A 17,560-nucleotide genomic window follows, 5' to 3' on the forward strand; every position below is an offset into this window, starting at 1 on the left:
AAGCCAGGACACGTTGTTTGGATAAACTTTGTGTGAATTGAGTCAATTCATGAAACTCGAAAGAATTCAGGAATCTTGTTCACGAAAACTCTTCACTCTGGAAAGTATTTACCCGAAAGTGGGGAACATTTTTCAATTTCCGACATTATTGCCGGCCAAGAATGGCTTCAAAGGAGTTCTATTCCCCAAGCCAGAAGTGGGAGACTGTGCAAATAAACTGCAACTCGCTCAGATCGTGGGCGAAGAAACACTGCCTGAAAGGGTCGTTCTTTTGGTTCCACTCTTGAAGCAAAAAAATTACATCCAAGTCATCGTCGTTCTACATTAGTGATTGATCAAGCGACAAGTTCTGGTCGCACTATCTGTACATCGTACCTGTTGTGAGAGTTTGGTCATATCCACAGGCTTGATTTTTCGAAGTGCAGAGAGCCGTTCCAGTCTCTCCTTGGCTTGTTGCTCCACAGCAATCACAAAGGCATCTTGAACGTGGCTACTTTCGGCCAGTTCCTTGGCTAAAATGGAGAAGAAGGAAGCCATGGAAAACGCTTGAAAAGTACTTCACTTCCATGTTTGCTGGAGACTTCAAATTTAGCGAAAAAAAAGAACAAATTGATGAAGTAAATCAACATTTTCAAGTGGCTCTGAATGGTGCGTCACTGGCAGAGACGAAAATCTGAACAAGGAACATAGCTATAAAAGCCCCTTTATTGACTTTGTGGGGCTCGGTGCTTGGAACAGTAATGAAAGCAAAACAATTGCAAATGGTTTCTGCTCAGTAATGGTGTCATATTTCTTTTCAATTTCCAATTTTTCTACGCCCCATAAAAATTGTTGCCTTGCCTGGAACGATTTGAACAACATGAATGTGAAAACTTACCAAGTTTATTCCCAGATCTCCTTTTGACCCGAAGACAAATTGTCCTGGATTTGATGCACTAGAAAATAAAATAAAAAAGATAAATAACACAACTAGTCTGTTCAAGTTCAAATTCTTTCAGGCTATCACATAATCCACGTCACGTGGGCGTTCAAAAGTTGGGTCGTTGGGAACTTTTAGTACTTGTCTCCTTGATTGATTAGCTGTCTCATTATAAACAAAACATCATTTCTCAAACGAGCTCCATTTGCCCGATAATGTTGTTTCACCTCAATCATTCCAAAGTTTTATGACGTGCTTCCAATTTAAGTTGCGACTGCTCCTTTAAACAAGGACTTGATCATCTCTCACCTTCCACACAATGAGTTTCCTGTTTTTCTTCCTCTCAAATAAGAAAGTGTGACGTTCTAAGGCTTAGAATGTGGCAAAAAAAATGTCATTTTGGCACAAGTAAAATGTCGAGAGCAAGTCAACAACTTTTGAACGTGGGAAAGCAAGACCAGAAGTGTCCGAAAATGCGTAAAAAATAACGTCGTAGCTGCCAACTTAGACCCAATATTGGATGTCTGTCCACGAGTTCCATTTCAATTTTGAAAAGGCAATGAGTGGGTTTATCGGAGGTTCCAACTTGGTTGAAATATATTTATGTAAATGCGCTTTACATCTAAAGACAAAAAGGCATGTATTTTGTAGACCAGGCGAATCTCTTGGAGAGTTGACGATTACTCTTGCTGTCATTTTGAGGGGTTTAAGTGTGATGAGCAGAGACCCAAAGCAAGTCAAAGACGTCGAGAAGTTTTCCGATTTTTCTTCTTGAGCCAAGTTCCCAAGGAGTTTCAGGGCGAGAACAAATAGAGCTGGGCTCGGATTGAGATGCTTTTTCACTTACGTTGTGAATATGCGATATGACATCTGTGTGGGAGGAGTTTTCCAGTGATTCTCCGTTAATTTCCAGGATCTCATCGGCCACTTCCAAGTCGGCTTTGTCAGCAGGAGAGCCTAGAAGGGGGAAAAACCGATAAATCATGAATTTGTTCTATCGAAAGGAAAGTGATCCAAGTATAATCCCAGATATGGAGCGGAGAGGTTGATCCAGATAGACATTATTTTGTCATTTGTTCTTGATTAGAGCAATAGTCATTAGACCGTAGAAACAACAAAGAACATCTCAGAGGTGGCCAGAAGTATCCGGGACGATATCCAATATCCAGAACCCAAAGCTAGTTTTTGGTATTGAATCAAACCCTGAGAATTGGACGTCAAATGAAATACAGTGTCATTGAGCAACGCACAGAATCGACTTTGAGAGTTCATATTTTGCTCAATCTGTCTACTCAATGTTTGATGTTCCTTTTATTCAAAGCAAAAATATGATATTAAAGGCTTATCCTGAGCACCAATGACTTGTGAGATAGAGGCTAAAATATTTTTTTTTTGACACCCATGTTTCCACCAAGGACATCATAGACATTGTCAGGTGCTTTAACACCACTTTCTTTACCATTGGCCATTTGCTTAAGGGGCAGTCTGGCCGTGGTGGCCTTGGCCCAATTCAAAGGGCTAATTCCTCAAGGACCTTGTGTCAGAGATCAAGGCCAAGCCCACGTCCCAGCTTTCAAACTGATTCCTATTTGACCCCCAGGTGGGGGCATAAGATCGTTTGGAAATGAAGCACCGATTGGTCAAAATCTGAGTTGATTCCAAGTGTGTCAGGAAGCACTTTGGGAGGCTGCACAAAGCCAAGGTGAACCAAAACGGGTCCCAAAAGAGCTTGGCCAACATCCGATCTGCATCCAAAAGACGTGCTTGGCATTCAGACCCCGGATCGAAGCCATGTTGGCTGCCAATGGTGACCACTTTGGAAAGCTATTCATCAATTTGAACACTTATGTATTGGAATCCGATATGAATCCACGTGGTGATGACTGAGAATCTTGATGATGCTGAACTTGGTTCGGAATTCCTCGTTTTGCTCTGAGTCATTGTAAGTGTCAAATTAAAACTCCTTGCATTGAGCATCAATTTGATTGGAAAGTGCTCGAGCATGAAGGATCAAAGCAAAAAAGACCTGCAAGATACTGACAAGTTTCATTCTAGCCTTTAAGACGAGCGATTATTTTTTAAATCAAAAGTCTCATGAAAGAGCAAAGTAGTTTTTTTGATAGATTCCAGACCATATTTACAAATTAACAAATTATTACGATTGGCCATTTTTTTTTGGTGATATGGGACTTTCAAAAATTGATGATTTGCCTCAATGTGCAGCTGACGTTCTGACGTGAATCTTATGGATTCTGGTCATGGGGATTTCTTGAGGCTGTGCCCAAGGTCAAGAGTCGGCTTCACATCAAGGCATCCAAGGACATTATCCTGAACCCAGAAGATATCCAAAAACCATCAAATAAGGATAAAAGCCATGTTTATGACTGTTTATACTTTTACCACGCCCTGAGCAACCGTCGTCAATTGCTCTACCGCCATTTTGTGAAAAAGCAGGTTTGATTTTATGACAAGGTGTCAATATAACCAGTTATATTTTGGCTGTAATACTAGCTGGTCAGTCTATTAATGATAAGAGCCATCTGCCGTGCAGGGATGAATGTAACCATGAAATACACATATTTAATCAATCTGGTGGGTCTGACCTTTTATCTTCATGAATATTCACCTCTGTTTCTTCCCTTTTGGGCATCCGAACCTTTTGGTCCAGTAAACAATATCTTAGAGGGGAAAAATCTCGAAAGTAATTATTTTCAATATAAAATATTGTAAGTCTCTTTCAATGTCAATAAGGCTAACTCAGTTCAAATTTGATGCAGAGATGCTCTTCCAAAACCTAACACTTATTTATGTATGGATATATCAGGGTGAGAATTAGTCGAGATCCAATGATATTTTGGCGATCCTTCAGCACCAAAGGATCAAGTGAATCATGAAAAAGAAGCCAACCTTAGAATGTCTGGAGTAAAACATCAGAGAGTCTGTCCAATAGGCTGAAATAATGAGAATTTCTAGTTTCAACACTACAATGATCCAGCGAATACCAGCAATGTTGTCTAATCCGGGTTGAAGGACAGGGGTATTCATGTTTTGGAATGACCTGGATTGATTTTCCAATAGAGAATTTGGTGCAAGGATTGACGATGCAAATCAGGACAAGGCGGCCCCCAAGTTTGTCCCAATTGGAACAGATTACAATGGATGAGCGGCTCAAAGAGCTCGAAATGTTTGCATCAACTTTGTTGTCAAATGCATCAACAATTGCTGTCATTGGTTAATCTCAAAGCATGTTATCACAATACCTAAACCAATTTTTTTGAGAAGCAAAAAATATCGTCAATAAAGAAAATTTATTTTTCTTCCACAAAAGCACAGTTTTCCATGATTATTGGAGATGTATTCATGCTAATTGGCATCCAGCTTCGAATCTGCCAGGTTGTTTCGCATTGACCAAAAGAAAAAAAAAATGTTTTATTTTTATTCGAACTTCTTGAAAAGTTTTATTTTTCTGACTCGCAAGTTGCAATGGGGGGTGGGGTGGGGAGGTGGGCAAAAAAGGCAATTATTTCTTCTTCTTGCATCACATGTGGAACATTATTTTGAACCTGCAACGTTCTAAAATTTTCTGTGCTGCCAATCATTGATTTTGGATCCAAAAGATTTCCATTTGCTTATCCCAGCTAAAATCAAAGTCTACAGGACAATAGAACTAAGAGCATGATATGTACTTCATGTTTTTGGTTTGAGTCTTTTTATAAACTATATCTATTTACATGTGTATACTATGTCTGCATATAACGCACTCGGCACACGATTGCTTTTCAGGCACTTGTGACCGATAAGTTCTTTGAAACACATGTCGTGTTCAGACAAAGTATCAAATTCCATTCGATAATGCTTAAGATGATATTCAAAAGGAGCGGAAATCCTTCCCGATTCAGAACTTTTCTGGCCGAAGTCCGACCGATTAAGATCACGTTGCTGCATCCGAAATCAATTCGTTTTTTTTTGAGACCACAAGGAGAATCTAACATTCCATGGCGTATACCGGGTGACCGCGAATAAGCGTTCAATCTATTTTCTTTTAATTCAGCCGTTTCAAAGAAAAAGATATCAAATTTCGAGTAAGACAAGGCTTATTTATTGGCAAAACACAACCAATCAACATGGATCTTTTACATTTGTTACGATGATTTAGAAATTGCAGTTGTAGACCTGCTTCTTTGATTTTTCAGCCGAAAGCACAAAGATCTTTTATTTTTCTGTTATTGCATGCCATGAGAATTGTTTGATTGCATTTTTCTTATAAGTGTGGAATCCGTGTGGTGACCGAGAACAAATTCTTCACAAAAGACAGAGCTCAGTATTTTGAGAGGCGTGTACGTTTACGTATTGAACTGAGCGAAAGAACAATTTACTGCAAAGCTTTGGAATGGCCTCTAGTTTCAACCTCATTTCGCGAACCAACTTGGACATTACAGATGCAAAGCCAAACAAGATGCATTGTATTGCTTTTCTTCGTCAAAGTTAACGCTTTTTCTGAACTGCTCTGTCAAACTAGAGGCATGATAAATGCACAAACAAAAGAAAGCTATAACATTCAACTTGGCCGAACCAAAGACAAACTTGTGTACGAAATCTTTATCGAACAAAATCCTCCCGAGAAAAACTTTGTCTCATGTCAGTTTGTTAGCTTAATGCAATATTAAAGTCCTTTAACACAACGGAGCGTGCTGTGAATTGAAATCCCCCTATGGCCTAAACTAATCCAGCACTAATGCTGATCCATTTTTCGAGACCCTGCTTTCTTGCATGAAAGATCTATGAGCTTCATTTGCCAACTTGGGGTGGTTTCAGGATTACCGTCATCTCAAGTGTGCCATTGCCTTGCTGAAAATTATTAATCACTTTCATAAAAGTTGCAAAATTGTTTTCCCACTTGTCCCATGTTTGCGCAGTCGTTTGTCAATTATTCTAAGTCACGCCTGGTTACTTTAGAGAATGTTTACTCCTGTAAATTCCATATGACAAAGTATCCAGGAGCATTGGATTCTCAAAGGCTGCCAGATGCACCCTTACAGCAAAACCTCATTTAATGTAACTTGATTGTGCGACAAGGTCAATATATAAGCTATGGAGATCAAGCCTTTTCAAGTGTGTTGCATTCTCCAATATGCATATTTGAAGATCCCAAGCAAATTATTTAAAAAGATAGTGGATCCAAGGACAAGCATGGGGCTTGGATATTAGCCATTTCGACCAAATCCACGGGACGAGCTGTTTGTTTTTGTATTTCATCCGGCTCTAAGCGTGGGATTACTTTGAAGTTTTGAGCGTCATAGCAAACTTCTTGGGATTGGGAGAGTTTGTTTTTTATGCATCGGAGGCGATTGCAAATATTCTGAGACGGTGACGTTTAGCCAAGCTCAACCAAGATTAATCGTAACCGAATAACGAGGGAGGGCGGAAAACAAAGCTGGCTTGTTCATGTACGTAACTGTTCCAGGAAGCATGTTCACTGTTCTCCAGTCATCCTATCCTATTTAGTCAGGCTCGTTAAGAACAGAGGTGGCGTGATGTCTTACCATAAAGCTTCACTTTCTTCTCCTTGGTCTCGACCAAAATGATAACGTAGCCTCCCAAATCAACCATGATTCACTCACTTGGGAGACCAGGTGGGATTCCGCAGGATCGGCAGAATGAGTATTGAGCAGAAGTTGAGCTTAGTCTTGGCTTGAGAGATCTACTGCAACTGCTTCATTGTCATGTCATGCACGTTTGTGTACATTTTCGCTGAGATAGCATCGCACGATCACCAATTGTACCTCTATGTACGGCAACTTTTCCCGAAGAAGACACTGAAGCACTCCATTGGGCGAGAAGACCCGATTTGCGGCAAAATGACTTTCCCAACCTCGTAGCAGATTTACTCACTTACTCGGTCTTGCAAACAAGACGACGACTCATTCACTCGCTCACTCACTAACTCACTCACTCACTCAGGACTGCCTTGTCTCTGGCTTCTTGACATTGGCAAAAACTACGGGGGATTGTTTACATGTTCAGTGATCTCTCTCGGAAACATTTGTCGACAACTTAGGGGCCAGTTTTGGCATGCTTTAATGAACGAGATGGAATGCTTGTCAAAGAACGAACGACGCACCACCTTTGTCTGTCCGGGTCCGTCAATGGAACCGTTGCGAAGGAGATCTTTGGGAGCTCGTTTACTTAATTTAGACCCACTTTGAGCTACGAGCCTTCGCGAGACGCATCAAATGCACCCCTCTGTTCAAGACGAGGCACAAAAAGCGATGATTCTTTTTCAGAAAACTATGCCCGACTCTTGGCACTTGACATCAGCCTTTGGGATCAGAGAAGGCCCAGGGAGCCAGAAAAAAAGAGACAGAGAGAGAGAGAGAGAAAAAAACGCTGTTGAATTGGTGCCAAATCGAAGTTGCCTCATCAAATAAAAAAGAGGGGACGAGGACGAGGAGGACGTCGACTATTAGAGTAACGGAGGACTCGCTTAGTCTAGCAAGTCATGATAAAGACACCACTGATGCTTCTTGATTGGAAATAGCCCTGGCAATGATGACAACTTTAGGTTGGTTCAAAGGGTTTTTGAGGCTGATATTTTAGAAAGCACACGTACTCTTCCTGTGGAACACACTCATATCAAAATCACCCGCACTGATAACATGGTGCTAATCGACATTCCGTCCCAATTCAGCACGTCACTTAACAACTCGACACGGACCTTTTTCTTATGAAAACAGTAATTTCCACATTTGATAGTGGCAAAACACGCATTAGGTGGTCCTTGGGGGTCCAAGCAACAATGCAGGAAACACAAATCGACACTTCGATCACCTTGATTTTTCATTCAGAGACACTGTTTACGATTGGGATTTTGTGCTGAGGGACCACCACACTCTTCGCTAAACTCTCCTTGTCGTACTGGTGAGAGAGATGCTTGCAAGCCTCTCATTTGTGTGTGTACCGAAGAAGGTCGGGCCACCAACAACTCTCTCGTCCATTCACACTGGAAGAGGATCTATCGTTGAATCCTTCTCTCTCTCTTTCTTTCTCCGTGTCTCCCCCTCTCTTAGTTTCTTTCACTCCCTGCTTCCTTCGTTCGCTCCCCTCGGTGAAGGGACAGGCAGCCTTCTTTGAGCACTTGGAATGGAACAAGAGGGAAGAAGAGAACTAACAAGGCCGCCTGCACTGCTGGTAGAAGAAAAAGGAGACTCAAAAGACGAGGAAGTTGGAGAAATGTGAAGGTTTCCGTCCTCCACTTCTTCTTCGTTAGTGTACCCGTGTACCCCACCAGCCGATGGAGATTGGTCCCACGATGAGCTCGATTCTCCTTTCTCAGGCTCTCGGGTGTTCCACATGAAGCTCCCTGAAACGAGTGAAACAGCCGGCCTTCTCTCGTCGCGACTCTTTCCGTCTCGGCTCTGTGGCCCTTATGAGTGTTCGTCCATCTAACGACAGGGTTCCTCCAACCGAGAGACTCGAGGGCACAGCAGGAGTTGTAGCTTTAGGAACGTGTGCTCGGATTAGCGACTTGGTGCACTTTGATCCCAAGTGACCACCACGCCTTGGCATATTGGGCCCAAACCAGTGTTCCAATCAAAAAGAGAACAATCCATTTGTTGTGGCTGTGTCTTGTTAAGGGGGTCCAATAGTTTCTCATTCAAAAGCGATGGTGGCGTTCCATTTTCCAAGATAAATGACAGACGATTGGAATAGGTCATGTATGAGTGACGTCTACCGGCAATTCCGCTTCATCGTCTTGATTTCTTTTTTTCTTGTCATTTGACAAGTACCGATTAGGTGGCGATATGCAGTGTCTTTTCAGGTCAAGAGGGGCTCAATTCTTGGCTTAATGATAAATCTTCTATTTGTACTTTCAAATCATGAAATGATTACCTACCTCAAATTTGTGAGTAAAGCAACCCAAACGATATGAATGCGGCATCAATATCAAAGTTTGTGGATAAAGCAACCCATTTTTGACTTTGCTTTATTGAAATCCCGTTCAAAAATATTCACATTCCATTTCAACCTTACCATTGGCTAAATTAAAATCGAAATTGATCTACATAGTGTGTTTGTGGGATATTGACACCTGAATCAATGAAGTGCGAGTACCAAAATTGCAAATATTCTATTGCCTTACTGCCTTATTTTTGCCATCTTTTCAAGTTAGCATCTTATTCCTATTTCGATTTTCATCTAAATACTCAAAAGATCCAAAAAATGCAAATTGCTTTGGATTTTTCTAGACCTTACCCAGATTCACTTGCCATTGCTTTTGACTTACTAAACCAATCCCAAGGTGACTTGATTTTTGATCTCAACTCTTGCAATCTGGTCACCTTTTGCAGTCGTTCCATCGGCCTTGCTTCTTCTTGACTCTGCCGGAGTAAGGCCGATGGAACTATGTGCAATGCGCATCCAGCTGAGTGAGCGAACTAGTCTCCTCTCTGTTTCTCCTTCACTCACTCCTTCGTTCCCTTTTTCCCCACTTGATTGCCCGCGGCCAAGACCGGCCAGCTGGGGCTTTGTCCTCCTTTTAGCCTTGCCAGCTGGCAACTGGCAACTGGCAACTGGCTACTGGCTACTGGGTCGTTGGAGAACTGGCCTTCGCTTGGAAGGAGCCTGCATGATCCACGTCTACGGTATGTGGCCGTAAGACTCTCGGCAATACTAGAAACCCACTATTGCATGCACGACGAGAAACACGACTATATATGCTTTTCCTTCTCGGTTATTGCCATCGGCCAATAGACCCGACACATAGACTGGAGATTTTCGCTGTACTTGCGAATACATTGGGTCTTCGATTACATTCATTGTCAGTTAATGATGTTTTTCGATGACCTTTTTTGGGTGGGTATATCCCAACAACGAAATGTTTTCCTCCGAATGATCCAGCGAGTGTTCATTTGGGCATCAGAGATTTTGCGTTGTCTTGTGGATAAAAAATCTTGATCTTTTTTACTTTTGGCAAAGATAAATCTTACTGAAAAGATGATACTAGTTTTTTTGAATGTCATTATACTAGTGATTTATTCAAAAACACTAGAACAGTTTACTAACGAATATCAGATCATATTGGTTGAAATACTTCACCTACAAAAATGATAGATTTATCATATAATGCAATCACTTCTTACATATTGCTCCTAAGGTTGGAGTTAAATTGTTAAACGACAATCATTACCCAAGGAGACCACTTGTCATTTGCCGACTAATGAGCTTGCCAGTTTTATTTTTGCAAGCTTCTCTTTCTTCATGTTAAGACCTAAACTGATTTCATATTTTTGAGACCCTTTTCCACCGCTTTCAATTATCTGATTAACCAGCAATTTCAGTCGTTTCCACTGGAAGGGTTCACTTAATAAAGTGGTACAAAATTGTCTGTGATTTTTCTGAATTCCTTGATATTTGAATTGAAGCGACACAAGTCCATGAAATGAAACCATTTAGGGAATGAATGAATTGGAAAGAGGTTCTGATAACAGTATTTGATCTTTAGTATTGTGAAGTTGAGAAGGCACAATGTTTTGCCTTGGCAACCAACCTCTTTTCAAGCAAATCAAGTGCTTGAGACAAAAAAATGAAAGCCAAGTTGTCTGAGTCTTTGTGATCGAGATTACGCCACCATGTTCCGCTCATAACCATAACTGTAGCTTCCGATTTTATGACCAACTTTTATTTCCTGCTAAAGCCTTGAGCAATAAAGATTATTAACAATAAATTACCGGAAATGGCTAAAATCCCTAGAGAAAAGTCTTCTTGAATGCAAATATAGCTACTTTCATTTATCCCCATATTTAGGGACAAATTGATTGACACTTGAATCATTCTTCACACCAGCATTTAGCATCCCTTCTCCAACCCAATATTGAACCGCTAATTTTACTCTTTTATACAAATTCTTGCTTTGTATTGATTTGTAATCACTCGTGTCTTGAGTAGGATGTTCTGAGTGGCCAATATCATGCTCTCAATACGCTCAGCGAAAAATAGTGTTTGGATTGTGAAAAAAATGCGCTGATCATGTCTTGCACAAACATGTGGAGATAGAATCATGAACAAAAACTTACCAATTTTGGTGCTTGGTTTCCTCACATTTGATAAGGCTCAAAATTGCATCTATAAAAAAACAGATCGTATATGGCGAAAAAACCGGCATTGTCCCGTACTAGTCTCATTTTTCATGAAATACGTATGTTCTTTTTCTTGTAAAGAGCCACACTAATAAGATAAAAACGTAACCTTATTCGAGGAGGGAATGGCAAACATTCGATGACTCCAAAAAATAAAATTAAGCTGTCCAAGCAAGAGTAGAGCTCCGTTCAGTGCCGCAATTCTTGTGAGTCTTGAAAAATATTTTGCTTGATTACTATATGTACTGTTTAGTGTTTGTTATGTTTACTAACCGAACCGCTCATCAAGATTTCAGCTCAACCATGGCCGTCATTAGCAGGTAGTGGGCCACCTATTGTTTATTTATTCAACAATGTCTCTAAAATGTTTTTACATCATCTTTTCCTTAAATTTTTACACCATGATATGAGCAGGAGTCGCAAAAAATATTATTATTATTATGCAGAGGATTAAATCCTAAACGCGTACTGATATACATAGAATACGCACGTTAGTCAACCATCCTAGTTATGTCCCATAAAATTTGAATTTGATGATCAAAGACAGAAAGAGTTATCTGACATTATGTAGACTTTTTAAGGGCTAACCGGACGTTTTGCCAAGCCAATCTAAATCGTATATATTTTCATTCTCTTTATCGAACACACCACTTACCCTCTTACCTATTTGCTTATATGAATCCAAATCCGATCGATATCCAAACTTGCACCCAAGGTTTGCGACCAAATCTTCAAGTTAAGAACGAGAAAGGGTCCAAAAGAAACAAAGAGTGTATTTTATTCGCCATCTACGTAGTTCTGACACCTTTTATATTGAGCTGAATGCGGATTTATGACTGATTCCCTTGATGACTCTTTGCACTTCCAACTGTTCCTTAAGTTTAGGTAAAGAAGTCAGGAGTAGAATTAACACTTCTTTTCCAATCAAATGGCCAATGGTACTGCCAATTAGCATGTCAATTTGAAAGCAAACCGGTGACGATTTAGCCCCTGAAGTCATTCTTGAAGTGAGTTTAGATCGAATTGAGCTCCTTCAGACTCTGTTGGCAACATAAGAAATGAACTTTATCATTGACAGAGAGTCGAGTTTCAAAGGCACAAGTCAGAATTCGGAAGCTTTCCAGCAGTCTCTTCTAACTCATAAAATATGCTCAGAGAGTTGCAATACGTTTAATAATAAAAAAGTGCACATATATTTTCCATGCCATCCAGAGGTAATTCACTTGGACTTCTTGGGCTTGCTCCGTCGCTTGGCACTTCCTCCACGAGTGTCCGATAATCCATCAGAATCCTTTTTTGACCCGGCACCCCCTTGTCCTCCGGTCAGTGATGCCTCTCGTCGTTCTCTATCAAATATATACAAGATACAAATGAAAACGCAGGCACACACAATAATTTTCGTAGCAATTGGAAGTAGTAATAATTACTAGAACTTGCCTTTGCGTTTGCACAAAAGCCCTTGTTTTTAAGGCAGATAAGTCAAATGGAACCGCTTCATCATCCGAGTCCATGGCATCCAATACGTCATTGTCGGATTTTCCTGCAAACACCAATCCGCTAATATATAAATAAATAGATGAACTAATCGACCAAGTAAGGCATTGTGGTAAAATGCTTCTGAATGAAACATAGAGGGGAGGAAATACTTTGATGAACGACCTTGATAAGAGTGTCCCATTGTGAAGGGTTCAACCTCAATTTTGAACCACGCGAAGAGGGAGAGGGACGCCAAGGCCGAGAGTTAACATTTCCGTTTCTAGTCACATGATTGTATTGTACTTGGAAACAGACTTGCCCCCAAAGTATTGTTATTTGTAATGGCAAGAATGGGTAAAAAAAATGCCTTCCCAAAGCACACTATACAGCTCATCACATATTGAGTTAACTACTCCCCATCAGGCAAAAACAGCTTTAAAAGGGTTAGCTCAATCATTCTGCATAGAGGTATGTAGTGAGCTATGAGGGGGCATAACTTTTGACGTGGCCGTTGGATTGAGCGAAAATAGGAAAAACGTACGAGTAGTGTTATTGACCATGACAGGAATGGCAAATGTTCATTCTGCACCTTAGCGTCCTTGTCCATGTTACAGTGGTTCATGCCTAAACAATTAGGGATCAAACGAAGCATTGAACTTGAATGGGAGAGTTAGGGGAAGAACATACGGTAAGTAACACTGATCGTTACCAAAATCCGAGAAGTAATAAAAAAGTACACATGTCTTAAACATTTGACGTAAGCGTAAAAAATTCCTTGTTTGGACATTCTAGTTTGTCCAATATCCAAACCATGAAAACGTGAGAACTCTCTTTTCTCATGTTTTATACTATCTGCTCAAAGCAGCTCTCACCAAGTTTAAGCTTCATTCGTTTCGAACAAATATTACGCTAGGAAAATATCCCTAATCATGCAACATTCACCTTTTCCATTTTTGTCCCATGGAATGAAAACTTAATGACCTGTTATGTGCTTTCCTCCCATGGGAGGACAATTGCTCGGCTACATTTAGAACAATAGGAAGTTGTACCAAATATCCCAAAAACAAGCTCGGGAAACGAAAAGGGATTAAGGTGGCCATTTGTTACCCAAGATTTGTGCACTCGAAGGTGCTCGCTTGAGCACTTTCTCAGCTCCAAGCAAATGTTTGAAAGGCGCTTTAGGCATGGCTTGAACTGATGGGGACGTGCCAGATGAGCTGGTGATCGGTGGAGCCAAGGTTTTGCCACTTTTGAATTCCAAATATTGAGCAATGCCCTTCAGCTCGATGATCTTCTCGTGGACCATGTCCAAGTACATGATGACGTTGCTCTCATTGATAAACGGCCTTTCAGGCTCCTGATCCCTTGGGATGTTGGCACCCAGAAGCGAAAGAACTGGCGTGGATCCCACTTTGGAAATCAGATACAGGTCTTCTGATCCAACCTAAAAGTGCAACAATTTCAAAGTGGAACATTAGCCTTTGACTTTTGGGGTGTGAGGGATTGATGAAAAGGAGGGAACCTTGAGTTTGGAAATGACTCCTTCCATTAGGTTGAGTTTGGTCTCTGCTGAATCGGCCTCGTGCATGGAGGTGCTCAACTTCTTCTCCATGCCCTCAAGTTGCTCTCTCTGCAGGCGCTCACGCTCGTCTCCTCGACCTTTGGCCTCCTTAATGTCGCCCTTCAACCTTGAAATCCCCTCTTGAAGAGCTTCCACCTGGAACGAAATCGGGCGGAAATTTGTCGAGTGAGAACAAGTTCCAAGCGTATAGGGTGCAGAGAGAAGAAAAAAACTTAGGCATTGATGTGGATTGAACCCGACGCACCTGATTGTTCATTTCGGTGACGTAGTTGAAGAGGGCGAAATTTTGATCCTCGACCTTAATGAAGTCTGCCACAATCTTATCGAGACTTGAATCCGCTCCCACGATCTTCCGGATGTTATCAAATGCATCCTTGTACTTTTGAACGTCCTCCATTTCTTTCTCCTCGGCTGCTTTCTTTCCTCGCTCCTTTTCATCCTCCTCCATTTGAGAGGCAAACACGCGATCGTTGCTTTTGTTGAATAGAAAATCCTTCAATTTCTCGTCATGGTCCAATGTCCTTTGGAGCTCCTAAAAGCACGAAACATTTACTGGCACATGTACCTTTTCGGTTGCTACATATTGTTTTTGTTGAGATGAAGCCATTTTCGTTTCGTATTGGTAGACAATGTTTGACTCGAGACACAAAACTATTTTGAAAAGCCGAAGCAAGGATGGCTTGGAGAAGGCTCAAAAAGGTCATTTTTACAAAGTAGTTCTGAAAAAATCTAGACATTTGAGGTTACATCCGAGGAAAATATTGTCTCATATTTTCAAATAAGGGTTATTGGGTTGACATCCAATCTCCGTTCACCGGATTCAAATGGAGAGATTGAATGTCCATGTCTTCTCAGATATCTCATATAACTTCCAGTTCTAAAAATGCCAAGCCCCTTTTCGCGCTGGCTAGATGAAAATGTCAGTTTATTTGGAAAGGGAAAAAGTGCGAATGGTTCCCATTTCTTGATCAACCCAGCCATCTTTCATTTTCATAGGAAGGCCATGTTGTCTTCTTGGGAAAGGCTGCATCATAACACCCAACCGAAACACCTTCAGTAAATCATCTCTTGTCTGTCATTCCATTGCGTTCGCTTCACTGAAGTGACAAAGGGAGAAAGAAGGCTCTCTCGCCCTTGACAAGATTTATGTTGCACCATAAGCTTTGGACTGGAGGATATTCAGCCAAAAGGCCACTCCGATTCTGGAGGCATGGGCCATCGATTTTGGATTAAACCATTAAATCTACAAACTAGTAGTACATGACAGAATTTTACCTTCAATTCTGCTGCATATTGCTGAGCATCCTTTTCGTTCCTCTCTTGGAGAGCCTGAATCTTAGATTGGCATTCATCACGCTGATCGAATGCTTGAATAGCTAATTCTGTGATGTCAGCAATCGTCTTCTTGTTCACAGCTATTTTTTTCTGGAGTCGACTAATCATTTCGTTGAATGTGGAGCGCTCTTGGACCTGAACGAGGGACACATCAAACCGTTGAGCAAGTAAGTAATCATAGCATTTTCTTCTCTCACCAAATGGTCAATCTCTTTCCTGATCACGCTATTTTGAGATAAGGTAGCGTTGAAGTTGATCATGACACCATCTAGGCGATTTTCGAGGAGAGTGATTCTTTGAGAGACATCTCGTTTCTCTCGCGACACATTGGTTCCAGGCTTGGAAGTCTTTGGAATTAGTTTGGCAGATTTCAAGTGATTGCCAATTTGACGTTCGATCCGTCGAATCTCGGTATCCAAATCCTTCGTGACCGTCTTTTCGGATTTCATGGCATTGATCAAAGTCTCCTGGAGAAACGTGAGCATCGAGGTAAGGTAATGCTATGTAGCATGAACATATGTACAGTGCATTAAAGATGCCTAATCTATATTAAGCATCTTTACAATACATGAAAGATGTGCACCTGCTCTTCCGCAAGTCTGGCTACTTTGGCGGCGTTCTCTCCATCCTTTTTGCTGTTGCGTTTAGAAGCCGCAGTTTTGTGGCATTGGCGTAACTCATCTCTTTCAGCCTCCAGGTCTTCCATGGTCTTTCTTTGTCTTCTCAAAGCTTTGGTAGCTTCTTCCAAATAAGCTTCTTTGTCTCCCTCCATCACCTGAGAAGCATCAAAGAGGAGGAAGAATAATGAGCAACATTTTAGCAAGCATTGGCAAGAATGGTAGTGCAACAAAAAAAATCACGTAGTATTTGATTTTGTAAAACTGCATGCTATGTTCAGTCACCCTGTATTGTCTGGTGAGCCGGAGAAGCTCTTGCTCGGCCATGAGATCTAGCTCCAGGTCCTTTTCTTCCTCATTCTTGTCATTTTCGTCACCTGCCATTGCGCTTGGGAGGTTTTACAATAACTGGGATCACTTTATTCTAGAACTTGTTATATTCTTGTTTGATATTGATCACACAAATGGAAAGGAAACCTTCGAGGAAAAATTTGTATCGAAGGTAATCCATAACATTTGGCTGTTTTTATGTATTGAGCACTATCGGAAAAGGAACAAATGTCTTCTGTTGATTTCAATCCATGAGGCATATCCCAAGTTAATGGTTTGAAAGGAATTCAAGAAACTTCAAAATACAAGATTGTTACCTCCACGGAAGAAAATGACCACGAGCTTCAAAACCTCTCACTTCCAACGGCTCTTCCGAAGACGATAAAATGTCTCCCAAATCCAACGCAACCTACAATTTGCATTGGCCGATAGAAAATAAGAATGTCATCACAAAAATACAAGTGCACCCGTTTTGTACGAATTGCTTGTGTCTATATATTTTTGAATTATCCGCTCTAAATTCAACCGGTAAAGAAAGTGGCACTTGGGTTAATCAGGCGGTATGCAGAAAAGAGGTTATAGATATGTCGAGTTGTCATGTTCCAGCCACTCTTGTAAAGGAGAGAGAGAGGCCTTAGACACGAGGAAGGGAGAGCCCAAAGGAGCCAAACTAGACGACGGACCCAACACCCAACATGCATTCAAACACCTCATTAAAGTCAGTCGCTCCGACCAAAGGCCAACATTTTCTGGCGATCTTCCCAAACGAGCTTTTTAACCTTTTTTGGTTTCCACAAAAAGGGGATCCTTTTTCTTTGGAACGAGGAGGGAGGAAATGAAACAAGATGTTCCATCGAGCTTCCGCTCAAGACATGGAAAGACATTGGGTATGGTTGACTGATTTGGTGGGTGAGTAGGAGGAACAAGGAAATCACAACGAACTCTTTCTTTCTCATTTGGGCTCTGTTACCGAACCGGAGCAAAACCTTGTCCGTGTTCCAAGGTCCAACCATTGATGAATCTTTTTGATCCGTTCCGCTGGAAGCAAATTACTTGAGGGTCATTGGAAGTTAATGAGTTTCATGTCATCAAATTTGAAAAGACTTCGCTCAATCCCCTCCAATGACAGAATGACTAGTTCTTGTTCCACCTTGCAAGAGGAAGG

General features: G+C 41.1%; 2 protein-coding genes across 2 annotated transcripts in view; both read right to left on the bottom strand.

The window, feature by feature from the left end:
* Nucleotides 1-8,197, bottom strand: part of LOC131883717 (uncharacterized) — a 16,480-nt gene extending 8,283 nt beyond the window's left edge. Inside the window, exons 1-4 of the mRNA XM_059231249.1 lie at nucleotides 6,463-8,197; nucleotides 1,767-1,876; nucleotides 878-935; nucleotides 376-512 (exon numbers count right to left, since the gene is read on the bottom strand). Coding sequence (XP_059087232.1) covers nucleotides 376-512; nucleotides 878-935; nucleotides 1,767-1,876; nucleotides 6,463-6,529 — 372 coding nt within the window. The 5' untranslated portion in view covers nucleotides 6,530-8,197. The remainder of the gene's footprint in view (nucleotides 1-375; nucleotides 513-877; nucleotides 936-1,766; nucleotides 1,877-6,462) is intronic.
* A 3,890-nt stretch (nucleotides 8,198-12,087) lies between these two features.
* Nucleotides 12,088-16,612, bottom strand: LOC131883432 (coiled-coil domain-containing protein 63-like). Its single transcript, XM_059230908.1, has 9 exons — nucleotides 16,351-16,612; nucleotides 16,032-16,223; nucleotides 15,646-15,915; nucleotides 15,389-15,583; nucleotides 14,358-14,645; nucleotides 14,054-14,248; nucleotides 13,639-13,975; nucleotides 12,493-12,595; nucleotides 12,088-12,401 (listed from the first exon to the last, which is right to left on the bottom strand). Exons 1-9 carry the CDS (start codon nucleotides 16,447-16,449, stop codon nucleotides 12,275-12,277), a joined length of 1,806 nt encoding a protein of 601 aa, XP_059086891.1. The 5' UTR covers nucleotides 16,450-16,612; the 3' UTR covers nucleotides 12,088-12,274.
* Between the last annotated feature and the right edge of the window lie 948 nt (nucleotides 16,613-17,560).

This window comes from Tigriopus californicus, chromosome 7, assembly GCF_007210705.1.
Source record: "Tigriopus californicus strain San Diego chromosome 7, Tcal_SD_v2.1, whole genome shotgun sequence".
In the NCBI taxonomy this organism is placed as follows: Eukaryota; Metazoa; Arthropoda; class Copepoda; order Harpacticoida; family Harpacticidae; genus Tigriopus; species Tigriopus californicus.